The following is a 20,524-nucleotide window of genomic DNA, read 5'->3' on the forward strand; positions in this document are numbered from 1 at the left end:
TTCAGAAGTACACATCTGTGATTCAACAGTCTTGCACAATTCACAGCACTCACCATAGCACATACCCTCCCCAATGTCTGTCACCCAGCCACCCCATCCCTCCCACCACCCACCACTCCAGCAACCCTCAGTTTCTTTCCTGAGATTAAGAATTCCTCATATCAGTGAGGTCATATGATACATGTCTTTCTCTGATTGACTTATTGCAATGACGTGGATGGAAGTGGAGGGTGTTATGCTGAGTGAAATAAGTCAATAAGATATTTCTTAACAGGTTCAAAACTGAGAGTTTTGTTGCTTTTAAGTCACTTAAAATTTTTAAATGCATTTGAAGGGGGCACGTTGAAGAGGTTTTATCTAACCTCAGTTTCAAAAAAATGCCATTTTGCATACTCTATAGCACACTATCCTAAGAAAGAAATAAGTTAACAGTATAAATAGGATATGCTCCCATTGCACAGTGTTGCCAGATCTCTGAATAACATAAACAGAAATACTTATCAAAGAGGAAAGGATAACAGGAACAAAATTACAGCAGTCCACTTATTTGAATCCTTTTAGGTTTTAATCTCCTACCTCTTTTAATCTAAAAGAGGTAGGAAAGGGGTGCGTGCGTGGTTCAGTTGGTTAAGCATCTGCCAACTCTTGGTTTTGGCTTAGGTTACGATCTCAGGGTCGTGAGATCAAACTCCATGTTGGGCTCTGCACTGGGTGTAGAGCCTGCTTAAGATGCTCTCTCTCCCTCTTCTTCTGCCTTTCCCCACTCCCTCTCTCTCTCTCTCTCTGTCAAAAAAAAAAAAAAAGGTAGGAGAAAGATCTAGAATGAGGCCTATTTTTTCCGATGCTTTATCACTTCCAAATCACAGTCAAGAACTGATCTATAATATACTGTCTGTTTTCACATTCTTTTGACTGGTAAAGTAAAAGTAAGGAAAAAATGATCAACATGAATCTTTGGAAATCTTTGGAATTTAAGAGAGGCTACCTTCCTACAAACTTTTTGTAGTTATTTTAACCAGAAGACATCTTTGTGTAGTCCACAAAACTTGGATCTCAGTAATTTAAACATCAAATTCTGCATTCTATCTGCTATGTTGCGTTGAAAGCAGAGTCAGCTTTTCTCAGCTTGTCATATAATGCTTACCTTTCAGAATTGCTGTGAGGATTAGATAAGACATGTATTTCCTTTATGCCCTCTGTGGAATTCAATAGGCATCATAAAAAGAAGGCCTCTCTGGCCAGAATGTCTGTCCTGGCCGGAAAACCAATGTTTGAATTTGTAGCCATGTCCCCAGTTAAAATGTAGAAGAGGTGGAAGTAGGGGAGGCAAGAGATAGTCACAGACTTTATCTCCTTCAAGGTTTTTTCTGACTTTTTCTGTCTTCTGTATCTTATACCTGAGGTTCTGCCTGATTTGGTGCTTGGACACAGTCTGTTTTTGTATGTATACTCTTAGATACCCGCACTTCCTTCTCCTGGCTTTTCTGGATTCCTATTTCTTGTCTCCTTATCTCCTTTCTTTGAAGGTTTGTCAGAACATATAACTTCACCATCCAAAACTTTCCAGGGGCTTCCCATCTCACTCAAATTCTAAGTCATGTCCCTGCAAATCTCCCTGTCACCCGTAGGTACCTATTTGACCTCATCTTTTGTAGTGTCTTTCACTTAATTCCTGCCTCTTTGGCCTCCCTGCTCTTCCTCCATTACACCTACACTGGGCTCCCCCCACGGCTTTTAAACTTGCTATTACCTCTATGTGTGGGAGGGGTGGGGGGGGAGGTTGGAGGGGAAGGTAAAAGTGTGGGGATCCTTTAAACTTGCTATTACCTCTGTGTGTGGGGGCGGTGGGAGGCGGTTGGAGGGAAGGTAAAAGTGTGAGGATAGAGGGGAGGGGAGAGCTCCTCCCACAGATGTCCATGCGGATAGCCTAAATAGCTTTTGCCCAGAATATTACCTTCTCAGGAAGGTCTTCCCTCAGCACTCCCATTCCCTTTCTTGTTTCATTTTTCTTCATCAGCATTTCTAACACTTTGTAATGTGCTAGTATATTTTTTATTGCCCATCCCCTCCTCATTCAAGTGTAAACTCCACAAAGGCAGATATGTTGTCTGCTTATTAACTGGTATAAACCCAGAGCCTAGAAAAGTGCCTACCACCCAGTAGGTGCCGAGTATATCCTTGCTAAATGTATGAGTGAATCCCTAACTCTCTCCCTAGGAATGGAAAAGAGTTCAACCTAAAGGTTTAGGTGTGTATAGTAAAGGAAGAGCATGGTCTCTAGAGCCAGACAGCTTGGGTTCAAGTCCTGGCTCTATCACTAACTGTCTGGGTAACCTTGGGTAAAACGTATAATCTCTATGCCCTGCCCTTTCCTTATCTATAAAAGGAGACTAATAATGGTGCCTACCCCATTAGGTACCTACCCCCTCCTTCCCATTTCTTTGGGTTAAGTTAAGCTGAATTAGAGAGTGTGTGAACTGCTCCATATATTAATTATTTTGGCTCACTATACTATTTGACATTAAACTGGCCCTGCCATATTAAAGCCTGTACTAAGATTTTATGTAGTAAAACATTATTTTATTCAGGAACAGCATATTTAAATTTACATATGTGTAGCCTTGAAATGTACCTTTGTGCTAAAAGTTTACTATGTTAAATAAACTGTAACATATTTACTATAATTAAGAGTAAATTACATTGCAGGGGATAGTCTTTAAATATCCAATTTAAGGGATTGCCCTCTAACCCCTAAAATTACCTTGGCATTGATCTGTTGTACTGAAATGATATCTTAATTACAAATGGTTTTTATTAATTTTGTAAAGCAATTCCTGGCTAACACTTACTTGAAATCATATCCATTATACTTCAGTAAAGCTGGGGGGAGAAGAGAAATCATATTCATATAATTAAAAGCAATATGATGACATTTCCTTAAAATATGTTCTATGGTTCAACCAGGGCAATATTTAGATACTCTGATTATTGATTAGGGATACAAACAAAAGTTTTCTAAAATGGAAGCTTATTTGTTTGTTAGTTCTTATTGCTGTTCAAGTCTATAATTTCAGCAGATGGAGAACAGAACCATCTTTCATTTAGCAAATATTACTAAGCTCCCACTAGGCACCACTGTGCTAGATGAGGAATGCTTTGATAGCAAGAAAGCACAGTCCCTGGCCTGACAGGTGCCTTACAACTGAGACTTGATTTGTGTCACAATCTTTATGCAGGTCACACAACTGGTCTCTCATTAAACAATGACCGGCTGTACAAACTCACATATTCCACTGAAGTTTTTCTTGATCGGGGCAAAGGAAAACAACAAGACAGTGTAGGCTACCGAATTTCATCTAATGTGGACGTCATCTTACTCTGGAGGAACCCTGATGGCGACGATGACCAAGTGATCCAAATCACAGTAGGTATCTTCTACCAGAGATGCAAAGATTGGATGTCAGCAAAGTCTTTGTGAAGTGTATCATTCAATGCTTTTGTGCTCTTCGTTATATATCCATTTAGTTTGTTATCTATCACTAAAATATGTAGATCTGCAGTTTTGAAGTTTTTGCTAATCAAAAGTGATCTGGTCTTTCCAAGTTGTTGAAACAAGCAAAAGAAGGCATATGCTGGTGAGTAACTGTAGCATGATGTTCAGTTCTATGTTTTGGATTAATGGGCACATTAAACTAGAATTCATTTGAGATGTTCTAGGTGTAAGAAGTCTAGAATCCATGTCATTTGAAAAACAATTAAGACCACTCTAGCTAAAAGAAGAGATAAATTGGGAGGTCTCAATTTTTCTGAGTTCTTCCATATAACAAATAGAATTACCAATGAAAGAATGAACCTATTCTGTGTTCTTCCTGAGGTAAGAACCAGGTGCTGTGTCCTGAATGGCAGTGTTTGGTCAGTTATGATAATTTAGATTTATGTGTTGAGAAAGGAGGTCAAATTAGTTGGCCTTTGAGGCCTTGAACTTTCAGTTTTAATATATGGTGATTCCATATTTGCTTTCAAGGGCCTAAAGGCAATAGATTTCTCTAGTAAAGTCAGTTATTCTTCCACATGTTAGTGTGAAACAGGTACACAGGACCAAGATCTATCTGTTCCCTTACAACTGATAAGAGTTGTTGATAAACTTTATAATGAGGTGTACCAAGTGATCTTTGCTTCTTTGGATGTCTCTCATAGCTCTTGTGTCTTCTAAGTTGGATCAGAACTTCATCATCCACCTCTCTGAGCTATTTCTCAATAGAACAGTAAAGTACTCTATGGAAACCATTAGGTACTTCCTTATTCAGTAACCAGACTGTTCACTTTTAACTTTGTGTATGTAAGTGAAGTACAGTGGGTTAGGATTCCTTTCAAAAAAATGGTAAAGAAAGTGAAGAGACCAGGCAGACAGCAACAGTCAACATGAACAAGGAGAGTGACTGACAAAAAAGAGCCACCTTCCAGTCATAATTATTGTAAACCTGAATTCACAGATTTCTTTAAGAATCAGTATTTTTACCCAATTCAAAAACCCAATTTTTGGATACCTTCTCCATTCTTTTAAAGTTAATGGCTAAGTCCTATGAATCATGAATTGAAAAACAACAGAAAACATTATGGACAACCCTGCTTATTGCTTTACCATTTTATTTTCTAAGAGACTGTGATAAAATAGATATAGCAAGTTTTTCTAACAGGTTTCTTTCCATGATTCCAGATGCAAGATGTAAATGTTGAAAATGTGAATGAGCAGAGAGGAGAGAAGAGCATTTTCAAAGGAAAAAACCCACCCAAAATCATAAGAAAAGAAAACTTGGAAGCTTTACAAAGACCTGTGCTCCTTCATCTAGTCCATGGAAAGGTAAAAGTGATTTTTGGGGGTCCTACATCTTTTTTCTCCTACTTCAGATTTTTCTTCCCTTCAGTAGTTATTATTTTGAGGTAATCATGATATCATTACTTTCATAGTACATGGAGCTTTTTCAAGAACTAATAAGTAGAGATTGCAAATTAAATACTTCAGAAGTAAATCAAGGCATTGAATTAACATATTTTTTAGCCATTTGTTTCTCATTTTTATGAAAATCTTTATAGTAGAATCAAGTATTTGTTTATTTAGAGGCATTCTTAAAAGGTATATTATTAAATTAGGAAGGATCAGAAAGATATTGTAACACACTAGGTCATCACAGGTGATTGTGTACATCATTCAGGAAAGTAGACAAATTATGAGATTAAAATGATCTAACTTAGATTAATGATATTAACTAATGAGAATATCAGTATCTGGCTAATGTACAAAAGCTTTTGAAAGGGCATGGCATTCCTAAGGTAGAATTGATTTTTTTTAAAAAGCACTTAGAGCTTATTTAAAAACTATGACTTTCAAAAGCATTTTGTATACCAAAGTAAAGAATGAACACTATAATAACCATTTGAAAGTTTGCTCAGAGAATTCTATAAGTGTGCATTACTTATGATTTTATTATAGTCTATTAAAATGGTCTAAATATGTTTGGAATTGAGACACAATTGTGATCAGTGAATTACTAGGCATTACATATGTGGGCTTATGAAAAGCATAGAGATTATATTGACATACATAAAAATGTATCTGTAAAGATGCTCAATTTTAGGTACTAAAGTAGAAAAACAATAAGAGATCATTAGAGCTAAAATGCTACACATCTCCAAAATGTCTCTAGATTAAAATTATCTAGATTCAAAATAAAGGTGAAAGCAAATACTTTAAATTATATATTTCAGACATGTGATGTATTGCTAATAATGCTGTGCATTTTTATAGAAAGTACTAAAAAGGGATTCTTGTGTTGTTACTTCTACAATCAAATATGAATCCCCATCTCAAGAATGCCTCTCTTCTCCTTGTCAAAATACTTAGCATGCCTCAGGCTTTGCTCACAGGCCCTTTCTTTTATAAAGTTTATGTCCTTCCAACCAGTTAGAAATAACCACCCCTCTTTAAAACTCTCTTAGCACGTTGTAGCTCACTCATGGACCCTTATCACTATCCTTTTGGTCATTTGCGTTCATTACTAGATTATGGGTTTCGGTAGAGAAAATTCCCATACCTCTTTATATTCCAGGCCCTCCCTCTCTCCTTCATGCCCTTCCACTCCCTTCCTCCCCAAAGTACCCAGAACCGACTGACCTGGTGTTCCAGAAGACTTTCCTGGTGTTCCAGAAGACTTTCCCTGCATTCTCCCAAACTCCATATTCTCCTAGGCTTGTTTCTATTTGGTGTTTATCACAGTATGTTGAAATTCTCTCTTTGTCTGCAGTCAGTATTCAGAGTGAGCTCATGAGCAGCAATTGTGTCTTTAACTCTGTATATTCAGTGCCTTGCTCATAGTGGGGACTCAATGAATGTTTGCAAACTAAAGGAATGAGCATATAAGGATACCTGGGGCTAAAATGAGTTGAACTTTGAAAGTGGCTTTGGTTATTGTTTGCTTAATAATAGCTAAATCAGACTGAGCACTTATTGTGCACCAGAGGCTGAAGGCATTACATGAATTATCTCTTCTATCCTCAGGACTGCTCTGGGAAGCATCTTGTAATAGATGAGGAAACCAAAGTTAAGAGCAGTAAAGAAATTTGCCTAGGGTCACACAACTGGCAAGTGGTGGAGGTGGTATTAAAATAGAAGCTCTAATTTCAGAGGCTAGGTTGGAAACCTCTACATTATACTGTCTTCCAGCTGTAATGATTTGGGGAAGTATCACCTCTTTGGTCGACTTTTAATATTCCTATTTCACCCTTCAATGTATCTATTAACTCACTTGATTTTCATATGGCACAACAACATGAAATACTGTCTTTTTCCTCTCTGGCCTTCCAATGTGGAAAGACACTTGAGCCTGTAAAATATTAGTTGCGTTTATAATCTTAATGACAACCTACCATTTTATAGCCCCTTGGGTAGCAGTTGAGTACAAAGTCTTTTGTTACACACACAAAAGGACTCGGTGCCCTCAGTGTTCAAAGGCTGGGATGGAGCTGCCACATCATTATTTCAGTGACTCCAACATGCCAATTCTATACGAGCTGTGATTGTAATGATTTACAATAGCCTCAGGTTAAAGTGCGCTGTGGTATCTATCAATGATATGATAAAGGACTCGTTGGAAAAAAAAAATATGACCCTGGAGACTAAGAAGCCATGTGGAATTTTCAGCCACATCACTGTCAGAAAGATCATTATTTAAATGATCACTTCAGTTTACTATGAGAGGAATTATGAAAGGAAAGGCTGAACTGCTGATCAGCAGTTTTTTTTTTTTAAAGTATGTTCTACCCCAGGCTCAAATTAAGTTTTACCCCCTGAAATTTCTGTGATTTCAAGGATGCTCAGCAGTGTGTGTTTTTTTGTCCTTCCCGAGCCCCTGTTTGAAGCTCCTATATTTACATTATAAAAGAGAGCCCATTAAAACACTCAGATGAATATTTATTGCACATCATCTTTTTTCCATGCCCACTCATCTTCCCTACATAGGTGTTTGGGCATGGCTCTAGTTTTGTCTACAAATCATAAGTGAAGTTGGAAACATGACAGTTTCCTGGTTAAGTTGATTAACACTGACAAGCAAAAGATGCATGGATTCTTTTTTGGGCCTGAAATGCTAATCCAATTAACTGGATAATTATCAGATTTCCATTTCTGGTTTTCACTGTCAGTATTGATTAAATTAACCACATGGCTGCTGAGCTGGTGCTTTATTTTGTGTTGTTTCTAGGCATTGATTTGTTCTCTGAATCTGGCAGTATGGCTCCTTTACACACGCTGAACCTCCATGAGAAATATGACACCTTGAAAACCTTCAATTCTTCATATATATCTTCTCTTGTCTGTTTTCCAATGTGTCATTGCCTAGCTATACTCTGTTAGATATATATATCAAAGATATATTTAGAGACATAGCTCCAGCTAAGTAGATTAAATAAAATGATTAGTCTGTTTGCTGGGATTCTTTTTATTTTTGCTGTTTGGGCCAGTTAATGGAATTTTACTTTCTCTTATTCTTAAAGAATGTATAAATTAAGGGGATGTATAGATGCATTTTTTTTCCTAAGGAAGAAATATGAATCCCTACTGATTCCAAGGCAAAATTGGCCCTCAAAATTTGACAGCAAGAGGCACTGCATCGCCTTCTCCACAACTCACCCATCTTCCTCTAGTTTCCTTGGGTTTAAGACTTAGTTTGTAACTGGCTGGCGTCCCTGTTGCTTTCCAGAAGCTGTGGCACTGTGAATTTAGATAAGAGTCCTGTGCTCTCAGATATTCAGATTTCATTTCAGAACTGAATGAAGTAAATCAGCTTTATGGCCTAAATGTAATAAAACTTACTTGGTTCCTGTTGTAAAATAATGAATTTAAGATTATTGCTGTGACAGCCACATGGATTGAACTGCAAAGTTCTGACTTATTATTTTTTTAATTATCGAGAACCTACTCAATTTTAACAGTTTTGACATTTAGCTAATATGGATACCAGAGCTGTCTTTACTTTGAATCTCATTGGTCTGCACTAAAAGAACAGTATTTAGGCCCCAAAGATAGCAGTCATACACGTGAGGAAAGACAGATTTGTCCATTTTTCTAGTTTTAGGGAAACAATAAAAATTAATAGAAGAATAAAAAAAAAATCTCTTTTTGTCTTCCAGTTTACATTGTTCAATCTGTTAGGGGAAAAAAGTTGCTAACACCATTTTCTTAGAGATCTAGCAGAGATCTAGCAGTCAAGATCAAAGCTTGATCCGTAGACATGGGCCATTGATAAAAGAGCATTTAATCTTTTCTGTAGTCCAAAGATTAAATCAGAGAACTAGGTTTCCTGAAATTTTAAGTGAAACTTTATATAAATACTTAAGGCACAGTTTATAGCCTGGAAGGAAAGTGAGGATACTGATGACTGTACAAGTATTTTCACCATTTAATGGCTCCTCTTTGCTTTCTGAAGTACTTAAGACTCAGGCCATAGGCTATACATACTGCCAGTCCTTCTGGCCGTGTCTGGGTTTAAACGATCCACTCATGAACCTTTAGCAATCATGGTATCTGGAGATACCTCCCAGAAATTTGAAAAGGAAGTTACACTGTAATTCTGAAAAGGAAAGAAGACCCAGTTTACAAAATAGAACATCAGAAACTCAACCTTGGATCTGAGAAATTGCCGGTGATTTGTTTGAGAATATGATACTATGGATTTTCAGATGCTGAGGTCACCATTCCAGTTCCTTTTTAACCTGGAAAAACACAATTCCAACTTTTATAAGTTCGTTCAGTATAATGACTAAAATTGATTGCTGGATAAAGTACCTAGTAAATTTGTCACTAGGCAGAGTATACGTAGAAAATACAGATAGAGATTTGAGGCACTTGTTTGGCTAATTCAGGCAAAATATTCTCTTCTAAGGTATGAGAGAATTTTCCTATAGGTTGAATTGTTCAGATTGGTATTAACTGAATTCATTGCATGATTACTGAGCTTTCTGTTTTGCTTGAGAAATCATGGTTGGTTTCAAGCTTGAGAAATCATGGTTGGATATTTCCAGTAGGAATGCTCAGCTATAATTACCATAGATCTTGGGGATTTTTACAAGGAAGCCATATCCATCCTCTGCTTCTAAATTGTGTGAGGTGTTTGGAGTTAATACAGGGTGAAAAGTGACAGACTTTCCAGAAAATTCTCTTTGTATTTTTATTCTTGTTTCTTAAACATGACCTAAATTTTCAAAGTGGTATGAGACATTGTTATCACCCCTGGGCCTATAAATATCAAGGATAAAACAAAGCTAGGCCATTGACTATTACAGACAAGTCACAGTCATCCTCCTCATTTCAACCTCATTTCCTGCCTTCTGAAGGGACTCAAAGCAGCGCCTGTGGCAGGCCATGCAATGGTAGCAATCTCAACCTCAAATCCTCCAACCATCTCTATCTCCTTATATCCAGAGTCAACATGAATGCTCTGGAGGGCCAGAGAAAGTCACCCCTGTGGAATTTTGTCCATGGGCATTATGACCATGTCATAGCCCTTAGAGGTTGTGCTAAGCTCACGAGTGTCAAGTATGGTAATTGCCATTCTCTTCCAATAACTGATTTCTTTGTTATTTTATTTTTTATTTTATTTTATTTTTAAAGATTTTATTTATTTGAGAGAGAGAATAAGAAACAGAGAGCACGAGAGGGAAGAGGGTCAGAGGGAGAAGCAGACCCCCCTGCTGAGCAGGGAGCCCGATATGGGACTCGATCCCGGGACTCCAGGATCATGACCTGAGCCGAAGGCAGTTGCTTAACCAACTGAGCCACCCAGCCGCCCCCTTTGTTATTTTATTTTATTTTTTTTTCTTTTTAGATTTTATTTATTTATTTGAGAGAGAGAGACAGAGATAGTGAGAGACAGCACAAGTGGGGAGGAGAGGGAGAAGCAGGCTCCCCGCAGAGCAAGGAGCCTGATGCGGGGCTCGATCCCAGGACCCCAGGATCATGACCTGAGCCGAAAGCAGTCGCTTAACTGACTGAGCCACCCAGGCGCCCCGCCCCTTTGTTATTTTAAACATTGGTTCATTTTTGTTTCAGGCAGAGTTACAGGTAGGGAACATATTGATATGTTCAAAGAAAATATTCCCGATCTCTCTTCCTTGGGCAATCCTTGCTTTCACAGAAATCCCAGTCTAAATCGGTGCCCTTTTTCCTTCCCTAGGCTATGTCCATCATGTTCAGAGCCTTAATTATCTGTCTCCCAGAATTTTATATTTTCATGGTCTAGCTTCTTAGGAACTTAAATAACATCTTTTCATAAAAAAAGAAATCCCAGCTTTGGAGTAACAGATCTCTGTGTCCCAGATTGATAGGGGTGAAAATCTGATCTTTCCTGCTAATTATTTAACCAAATTGATAAATGATGCATTTTTGCTTCATATATGTTTGTCTTTTTTTCCCCCTAGGTCAAAGAGTTCTACTCATATCCAAATGAGCCAGTGGCCATAGAAAATCTTAAGAGAGGCCTGGCTAGCCTATTTCAGATGCAGTTAAGCTCTGGAACGACCAACGAGGTACTTATTAATATTAAGGATCCAGAATATCATTTGTCAATAGTTACCAAAATTGCTCATATGGAGCAATACAAATAGAAATTTGTAGAAATTCAGTAAAAAAGTTACCTACTATGGTAATGCTCAGAAAAGGTGAGTAGCATGGTTAAGTCTCACTTACATGTGAAACAAATTGCCATTTACCCCAATTTGTACTCAAATACAGGATGAAGGAAATTAGAATCCATTATATTAAGGAGCCTTACGGAATGACTAAATGATAGAGATGGAGAAAACGTTGGGGAGCATTTCAGTGGCATCACTGTACATCACTATCCCATGGGGACCTTATTTAAGATATGGATTCCCTGCAGAGGTTCTGATTCAGTAGATCAGGGAGGACCTGAGCATCTGTATTGTAAGTTTTCTCAGATAGTTTGGACATATTGTCAGTTTGGGGAACCAGTGGTCTATACCAACCCCCTTCATTTTACAGATGAAGAAGCTGAGATTAAACTAGAGAGGTTAAGTGGCTCCCCCAGTATCACACTTTGAGCCAAAGGCAGAGCTGAGTCTGAGTTACCTGTTCTGAATTCAGCCAACCCATGAGTGGGTGAGAAAATCTAATTGGCAGGGCTGGGCCAAGGGAGTATTGAGTAGTTTACTAGAATAAAGGCTACGTGTGGTGCTGGTCGAGACCCAAGGGAAGGCTCAGAGAAGCTAAACAATCTGTACTGGTATACATTTGCCCACACTCAAATTGTTAATGTGACTTATAATGAGTTGAATTAATCCCACAAGTTTTTAAGGATTTCTAATTATATTCAGCTAGTCAAAGAGCACGTGCACACACATACTCATATCTAGATACAGCATTAAAAGTCAGATCCCCTTCATAATTATCCACTTACCAGAGGTTTTGATTATGACCAGGCCATTTGTCCAATTCTTACTAGATGTTAGAGAGAAGTAGGAAATCCTTTATTTTTACTGGGGCAATAGAAGGTGCTGATAAGACTCAACAAAAGAGGATGGAAAAGAATCCACATGCTTCAGGAAACACTGAATTCTTCCTATCCTTCTGTCTTGTCAGCCTGGACAAAAAAGCAGTCCCCCACGGCAATATTGGGAACTCCAATTTTCAGGCTGCTTCCCACTGGAATTTAAACGGTCCATGTGACAACCCCAAAAGCTGTATTTTTACTTTTCTTTTTAGGTAGATATCTCTGGGGATTGTAAGGTGACATACCAGGCTCATCAGGACAAAGTGACCAAAATTAAGGCCTTGGATTCATGCAAAATAGAGAGGTCTGGATTTACAACCTCAAATCAGGTATGATTGATATCACCCTCTTTAAGGCATCCAAGTAATTACATTTTGTAGAGATTAATTTAAAATAATAGAAGAATAAGGTAACAATATAATTTGGGAACATTTATAATTTTTAGTTTAGGGTATTATTTCACAAAATACCAAATGAAAAAGGTTTATTTTCATATGTTATAAGTTTGGGTGGTGAAGGGAAGGTATTAAGAGGAAGCTCTTGAGCACTGGGTGTTATACGCAAACAATGAATCATGGAACTTTACATCAAGAACTAATGATGTAATGTACAGTGCTTAACATAACAAAATAAAATTTTAAAAAAAGAGGAAGCTCTTTAGAAGATTAGAAGAGAGTTTGCTATTTGACTTGATTCAAAGATAAAAAGCTGATTGTTACAACTCCAAATATTTATTTATTTATGTATTTATTTATTTAGGTCTTGGGTGTCACTTCAAAAGCCACATCTGTCACTACCTATAAGATAGAAGACAGCTTTGTTATAGCTGTGTTCGCAGAAGAGACACATGCTTTTCGGATGAATTCCCTACAAACCATTGCAGGCAATATAGTATCAAAGTAAGATAATGATGAAATTTAAATTTTCTTTCCTATTCTTTGATATATTATTATATTTGATTTTTAAATATACACGTTAGAAATGTTAAATGTATGTATGTTTTATATATATATTACATATATATAGTGCTTCCTTAGTTTGACTATTAGTTTCTTGAAAACTGTGATTATATCTTGTTCACCTTTAGTTTTCACATCATCTACAATAATATATGGAATATATTAAATACTGTTTTTAATAGAATTTCATTTAAAATTATATCAATCATTTACTGAATAGATTTACATTTTAAAAAAGCAAACTACTTGATTCATTCTAGTTTATTTTCTAATTTCTCTGTCAGATCTTTCCAATGGTAAGGTTAAAAAGTGGTGGCATTTGCATGTTTTCTCCTTGAGATTTCTGTTGTTGTTGTTCATGTTGTTGTTGTTAAGAAACACATAAAAAGTTGTTATTGTTTTTAAGAAACACATAAAAAGTTCCATAGTAAAGTGATACGACAGGATTTTTATATTTTTGATTAATAATACCATATTCAAGCCCATTATTTCAGTGTGAGAAAATTTCTCTGGTCAGAAGTTCTCAGGGGCTTAAGAACTAGAACTTTCAAATCTAAGAGTATATGTTATTTTCAGATTTTAATTTAGAAGATTTCCTAGCATTAAATGTATTCTACCTTATGCCATCGCTTGTCAAATGCTTTCTCTCAAGTAGCTCTAATATCAGGGGGCAGTGGATGCAAAGGCTTGGGAGAAGTGCCTCAAACTATAAATGCTTGAAATTTTTTTTGAAGTCTCATCTGGATAGAATTTTGCATTTTACTTTGCACCATATTGTTTTCATATATTTTCATATAAAATAAATATTTTAAATTATCAGGTCTATCAGGTTTCCACTGCCCTACAGCAAACCACTCCCAATTTAGTAGTGCAAAAAGCAGCAGTCATTTTATTATTTTGTCAGAACTCTGGGTCTTGCCTTGGCTCAGCGAGGCACTCCCTTGTTTGGTGTCTGTTCTGCAGTGGCAGTCACTGACCAGAGCTGGTTCAAAGGTTGCTCCCTCACCTATTTGTTATCTGGACTGGGAAGACTCAAACTACTGAGGCTCCCCAAGCATTTCTCTTTATCAACATGTGGCCTTTCAGAATGGTGGCTTCAGGGAGCCAGGCTTTGTACTTGGCAACTCAAGTCTCCAAAGGGACATGTGCTGCTCACATTCCAGATGAAAGCTGAATTTCTTTTTAAGATTTAGCCTTAGAAGTCAAGTAGTTTCCTTCCATTCTCCCTCTCTTAGTTGGGGAAAATCAGAGAGTCCTGCCCAGGATCAAGGATAGGGATGCAGACTCTACCTCTTGATGGGAGAGAGACCAGGTTCTGAAAGAGCATTTCAGGCAAAAATATCGTGGAAGCCATTTTCAGTAAATAAGATTTTTCTTAATTGTCTTAGTTAATAAGTGGTTGTATGGATGATATTTTCAGAAAGCAGGGCTAAATTTAAAAGAAGTGACATCACATAATCTTCTTCAGCATCCGGGCAAGTTTTCTTCCTTATATTCTCTTAAATCCAGACTTTTATTTCCAAAGCTTTGAGTAAAATTGTTGTTCCAGAAAGATTTCATAATTATCTTGAGGTTTCTGCTACTGAGATATTGCAGTTTGAAAGACATGGACTTACATAGTATGCATAAATTAGTATCTGATTTGCCAAAAGAATAGCAATCAGTAGCTTGTTCACTCAAAGCTGCTAATGTGATATTTCTCTTCCTTGGTTGTGCAGGCAGAAATTAGAGCTGAAGACCACTGAAGCAGGCCCAAGACTGATACCTGGAAAGCAGGTTGCAGCCATAATTAAAGCAGTTGATTCGGAGTACAGGGCCCTTCCCATTGTGGGACAGGACTTCCAGAGCGAGTGTAAAGGATGCCCTTCTGTGAGTGTGAACAGCTGCATTGTGTGGTCAGATAGGGGAATTATCATGGCTTAAAATTCAATTTTCCTTTTGTCTCCAATGGAAGCTTCAGTTAATTCTTTGAAGAAAGTTTATAAAGAGCTACCAGTCACCACTGAATTCTAATGGCACTAGTATTTAACAATATGCACACAAGATGAGGTGTAATCCAACAATAATTAACAAATAATTACTATCCACTCATTTCAAATTAAAAATATTATGACTTAAGGGCAACTTCTGAATAGTAGTACCTAGAATACAGTGGGGGATAAAGGGTCTAATGAAGTTCGGGGAAAGCATGTAGTGTCAAGAGCATGGACAGGGATCTGAATCCTGAAAGTTCTACTACTGAGTAGCAGTATGTCCTCAGATGAAATGTTTTACTGAGCTCAGTGTTCTGAGTATTGCTGTCAGGACTAAAAAAGGATACCAAGCTCTCTGCTAAATTAGGAAACACTTCTTTACCACACCCCAACTCCCCTACAATTACCGGCAGAAATGAGATAGCACACCTTCAAGGCAAAATGTAGATCATCATAACATTTTAAGTCCAACAAAGAGAAATTTCATTTATCTCATGAGTCAGTTGTGATGATGACTATAGATAGGACCTTAGGGTCTAGCACTTCCTAATAGTTAGCCTCTTGTCAGGAGAGCAAACCCCTGGCTTCATGCTCCGTTGGTAGCTACCAGAAGATGCTGTTCCCTTGGTGTTCAGAGAAGTAGAATTATCAAGATATAATATCATAATTTGCTTAAAGTACAAGACATTAAGTCCTTGCTAATTTCTCATATTTATCAAATTGAACTATGGGAAAAACAAAAAGAAAGAGAGAATCATCATTCTCAAATCTTATTTTTTATTTGTTTTTCTTCCATATAACAGTTAATGTTCCAGTGTAATTTTCTAATGTGTCATATGAAGGTGGAAATTATTTAGGAAAGTGACTGATGAAACCAATCATCTTTTTTAATGCTGTGAACTATTAATTTCTCTCCCCCATGGTTATTAAAAATTATAAGCCATTTTAGATTTTTGATAATTACTTCTTCATTATTGTAGGAAGGGTTTATGTCTTTGAGGAATTGCTTTTGCAATTTCAGTACACTGTCACCATTGCAACCCTTTAAAGAAAAAAAATCTGAATTCACACTGGTGTGCTCTCTGCCCTCAGAAATGACCCAGTAGATCTTTAGCTAAGAATAGCTGGAATTTTGCTCTGGAATATCCTCTTAAGATTAGATAACCAAAAGAGGATTTGAAAAAGAAAAAATATGTGTCTATTGCTTATTAGAAGGAGTGAATAATTTAAATATTTGTAGCATACTGGTTACCCCAGACCTCTTAGACTGCTGGAGGTCACTAATGGGATTAAACACATAATTTACAACTAGGGGTAGAAGTGGTAAACTAGGAAATATCAGTTATTTAACATATTTCAAGGCCAGAATATGTCATTAATTAGAATTATTTACTATTGTTAAAATCAAAATAGAATAACAATAGTATGAGAATTACCTTTATCTAAATACTACTCTACTTAACATGTAAGTAATGAACAATTCAGACCTCAGCATAGTTAAACATTGCATGTCATAAAAACAATAAAATAAAGAGATAGAATAGGGAGCTCAAGTTATTACAAAAACTGATTTTCAGTGAGGTCCCAGTACGTAAGAAACCTGACACAATTATTCAGCAGTTTTACTTTTTTTCCCCTTCCAACATCTGCTGTCAGCGAAAATTCTGCACACTTGCAGGATGGTAGTCAAAGCCTGGCCTTAGGTATAATTCCTTTAGTGTAACGAATGACCTTATAGGCCCAGAAGCCTCGGTTCTTTGGAGCTAAGTACTAACAGACAAAAATGGTCCTCCTGCAGAGGAATCGCACACAGGGTCAGCAGGTCTCTAGATTTGTCTCTGAGAGTCACAGGAATGTGAGAGGGGCAGGAGGCAATCAGGGATATGGAGGTAAGATACAACAAGCTTCTTTTGCTTGTCAGTTACAAGGCAAGATTTCTTTCTGGGGAGAACATCCCTTGACAATGCAGATGTCCAGAATCCCGAATAGGGTGTGAGCTTGCACTCCTGTTTCTTTGCAGCTCTCAGAGCACTGGCAGTCAACCAGAAAACACCTGCAGCCTGACCAGCTCTCCAAGGCTGAGGCTGTCAGAAGCTTCCTGGCCTTCATTCAGCACCTCCGGACGGCAAAGAGAGAAGAGATCCTCCAAATCCTCAAGGCTGAAAACAAGGAAGTGTTGTAAGTTCCCCAATCTGGTGTGGGGTTGTCTGTAGAAAAGCATTTCTGGGTTACTGGTTTCTTACTAAGAAAGACACCTTTTAACCAAATGCCCAACTTCCAAATCAATTATTGTGCTGTTTTTGTATTTTCATCAAAGAGTTACACCACAATACAGTAATTTAACAATTACTTGACCAGAAATGTGCTAAAACAAAGTTTTAGCAGCGACTCAGAATGAACATTTTTTGAGTGTTATGAGTTTAAATCAGGTCTGAATTGGCGTGGACCTATTTATTTACATTTGAAAAGATTCTAGAGTTGGATTATAAAAACAAAAAAGGAGTATGACTTTTCAATTGAAAAATGTAATTTTATTAAAGATCCAGTGATCATACCCATCAAAGCCATTTTTTTATATAGAAAATTGAGAACTAAGGTAAATAGTCAAAAGAAATCTGTGCGTTATTTGAATGTTTGCTGAAAGTGTGATTCATTGACATGCACAATAAAGAGAGTTGACTTAATTCTCAGATTTACTCTGTAAATACAAGTGGTTTTTGTCTGTAATATAGAATTTGTAAATACAAATTCAGCTGTATAATATTAATTGCCCTAATGATACAGAAAGTGGTTCAATTAATTTGACAGTCAAAACTAGCCATTAACATAATAAAAAATGGAAATTGGCCAACACACACACACACACACACACACACACACACACACACACAGTACCAGTAGCCATAGTCACTGAGTTCAAAGGACTCAATTCTCCAAGAAGAGAATTGAGCTTTTTTTCAAGAAGTGTATTTATTCTTTATTATATTTACTTACTTGCCTTGAGGACATTTTTAAAATTGATAGGAATTCCATATGACTAACCAGAGTTGGTTGCTTTCTTCAAAAAATAAATATTTAAACCAGAAGTTGAAAGATACACAAAGTTAGAGATTCTCAGACTCCTGTTTTAATCATCGAACTTTAAGATATATTTGTAGGGTGATTTGTCTTCATAGGAAAAGCAAAGATACTGACAAGAAAAGTTTAAAAATTGGCTATTAGTTTAGAATGGAGATTGAATTAAACTTTAACCTTATTTGTCTCCTAAAAGCCTTAAGGTAGTAATTATTTGGATAATTTCATGATGTATTTTCTAAATCAGATTACAGGTTTCTCCTGCTACCCAAAAGTAGAGCCTCCTATGAAACCTTTTGTAACCTGAAATGGTGTAAAGCAAAGAATTACCATTAATTTACATGGAAATTTTTTAAGCATTTCCAGACCAAAAAAATAACCTCTCTTAGGTTTTACTGATACCTTAGGACACATCTTGCAAATGGATACACAAAATAAATCAAGATAAAACCCAGATGCTTATAGACACAGTTCTAAGCTATGGTGGCCTGATGCTGAGATGCTGAGTGTAGTTCCCTGGGAAGGGGCTTGGTGGGGCCACAATCGCTGCTCAGGGTGCACAATGCCTCTGTATCGGGCTTGCTACAAAACATGTTGAATGCTATTCTGCTTTTAACCTTTTTTTTTTTTGGTAAAAGCAAAAATCCTCTTCAGATTTCTTTTGGTTACTAAAAACAGATACTAATGTAGGTCTTTTATAAAAGCACAGTAGCCTAACACAAACTTTGGAAAAGCAGGGGATACTTGTGTTTATGTAATATTATACCATATAATGTGTAACCCACATATAGCATAGTGTAATAGAAAGGATACTAGGATGCATTAAAATCAGAAGACCTAGTTTTTTTTAAAGATTTATTTATTAGAGAGCGGGGAAGGGGCAGAGGGAGAGAGTCTCAAGCAGACACCCTGCTGGGCAGCGAGCCCCACACAGGGCTTGTTCCCAGGACCCTGAGATCATGACCTGAACCAAAATCAAGAGTCAACACCTAACCTGCTGAGCCACCCAGGCGCCCTGGAAGACCTGGTTTTTAATTTTGACCTCCAACAGCGTACAACCTTTGAGCAAATTGTTTACGTTTAGCCTCTCCAAGCTTCACTTTCAACATCTGTAAAATATGGAGAATAATTCCTTCTATTTATTATAGCATAGTGGAAGACATGGTGGTGGAATGTAACATTTCCCAAAGTGTCCATTGTGTGTATCCTGTAATTTGCAGAATACTAACAAGTATGCCAAGAGGAAAGAATTCTGTGAGCAACTGAGTTGGAAAAATGCTGGGTGAAACCAAATCAAAGAGTTTTCTTGGTTGCAGAAATTTTCAACATCTTCAATCATAAATTATTACATATAAGTTTCCTTAAACATTTTCCAAACTTAAATAATCTTGAAGATCCCTTTCCTTACATCATTTCATAGGACTAGAATCACATGGAAAAAAACACTTTGAGAAATACTAACGTATTTAAAATATGGATACCAGAGTCAGAAAAACCTGAGTTCCAACCCCAGCTATTTGAACATCTGAGTCTGTTTCCTCATACATAAGGGGGAATATTAGCATTTAACTGACAGAGATGTTTCATGGATTAAATGAAGTAATTGTATTAATACATCCTATATTTATTGAGTGTTCTAAGTGCTCTACATAGATTATGTAATCTAATCCTCCCAACAATTCTAAGGTAACCACTATTTTTAGCCCCATCTTACAGGCAAAGAAATGAAAGCAAAAGAGAAGTTGCACACCTAAAATTTTTGGTGTAGTACTTGCATAATAGGCACCTAATAAGTATTCTCTCTCAGTCTCTGCTTCATTTACTACTAGGTTTTTGTTAGGAACAAAATGATAGAGTACAAGTGTGTCTTTTTTTTTAAAGTATAAAGCACTAAACACATGTATGGTATGTTTATACAATGTGGAATAAACTTACATACATAATATATTCATTAGAATGACAACTAATTTCAGAAATTTTACCATCCCAGACTCAACCAGATTCCTGATGACTGCTGTACGTAATTAGAATTAGGAGTTCTGCTCTGTCCACACATAGCCATTATGGGTGAACATTGAACATGAACATGGTAACTATACCATGTTTTTATTTTTAGAAAAAACAACATCTTCTCCCTCAGATATAAATTAAAGTTAAAAGGATTTCCCATCTTTTCTTTAAATAATACTGCCTGAGTTAAATTAGGCATTTGAGAAATGTGTACATTTGCAAAGCTAATTAGATAAAAGAGAATCAGTATTTGAGACCATAACTGTGATGTATTACTCATAGAGAAAAGAATTTGAACCTATTTTATAATTTTGCCAGTATAATTTTGACGTACAAATTTCCAAATTATGTTTGGCTTAGGCTATTACAGTAAAATTAGTTTGTATATTCTGAGTATACATTGAATTAGAGAGAGAGGCATTAAAGGAGAGGTTTAAAATAAAAT

The 20,524-nt window shown here is 36.7% G+C and overlaps 1 protein-coding gene across 3 annotated transcripts in view; it reads left to right on the top strand.

Moving 5' to 3' along the window:
* Positions 1–20,524, top strand: part of MTTP (microsomal triglyceride transfer protein) — a 58,200-nt gene that overhangs the window by 14,727 nt on the left and 22,949 nt on the right. For 2 of the 3 annotated variants that reach the window (XM_073892012.1, XM_025873498.2), the window contains 7 exons: positions 3,237–3,424; positions 4,718–4,861; positions 10,972–11,079; positions 12,275–12,391; positions 12,822–12,961; positions 14,740–14,890; positions 17,015–17,172. In XM_073892012.1, coding sequence (XP_073748113.1) covers positions 4,718–4,861; positions 10,972–11,079; positions 12,275–12,391; positions 12,822–12,961; positions 14,740–14,890; positions 17,015–17,172 — 818 coding nt within the window. In that variant the 5' untranslated portion in view covers positions 3,237–3,424. The remainder of the gene's footprint in view (positions 1–3,236; positions 3,425–4,717; positions 4,862–10,971; positions 11,080–12,274; positions 12,392–12,821; positions 12,962–14,739; positions 14,891–17,014; positions 17,173–20,524) is intronic. The other variant, XM_073892013.1, reaches the window with a different exon arrangement.

The sequence above is a fragment of the Callorhinus ursinus genome, unplaced genomic scaffold, assembly GCF_003265705.2.
Source record: "Callorhinus ursinus isolate GAN/ISIS: 27379988/994484 unplaced genomic scaffold, GSC_fseal_2.0 scaffold4, whole genome shotgun sequence".
Lineage (NCBI taxonomy): Eukaryota > Metazoa > Chordata > Mammalia > Carnivora > Otariidae > Callorhinus > Callorhinus ursinus.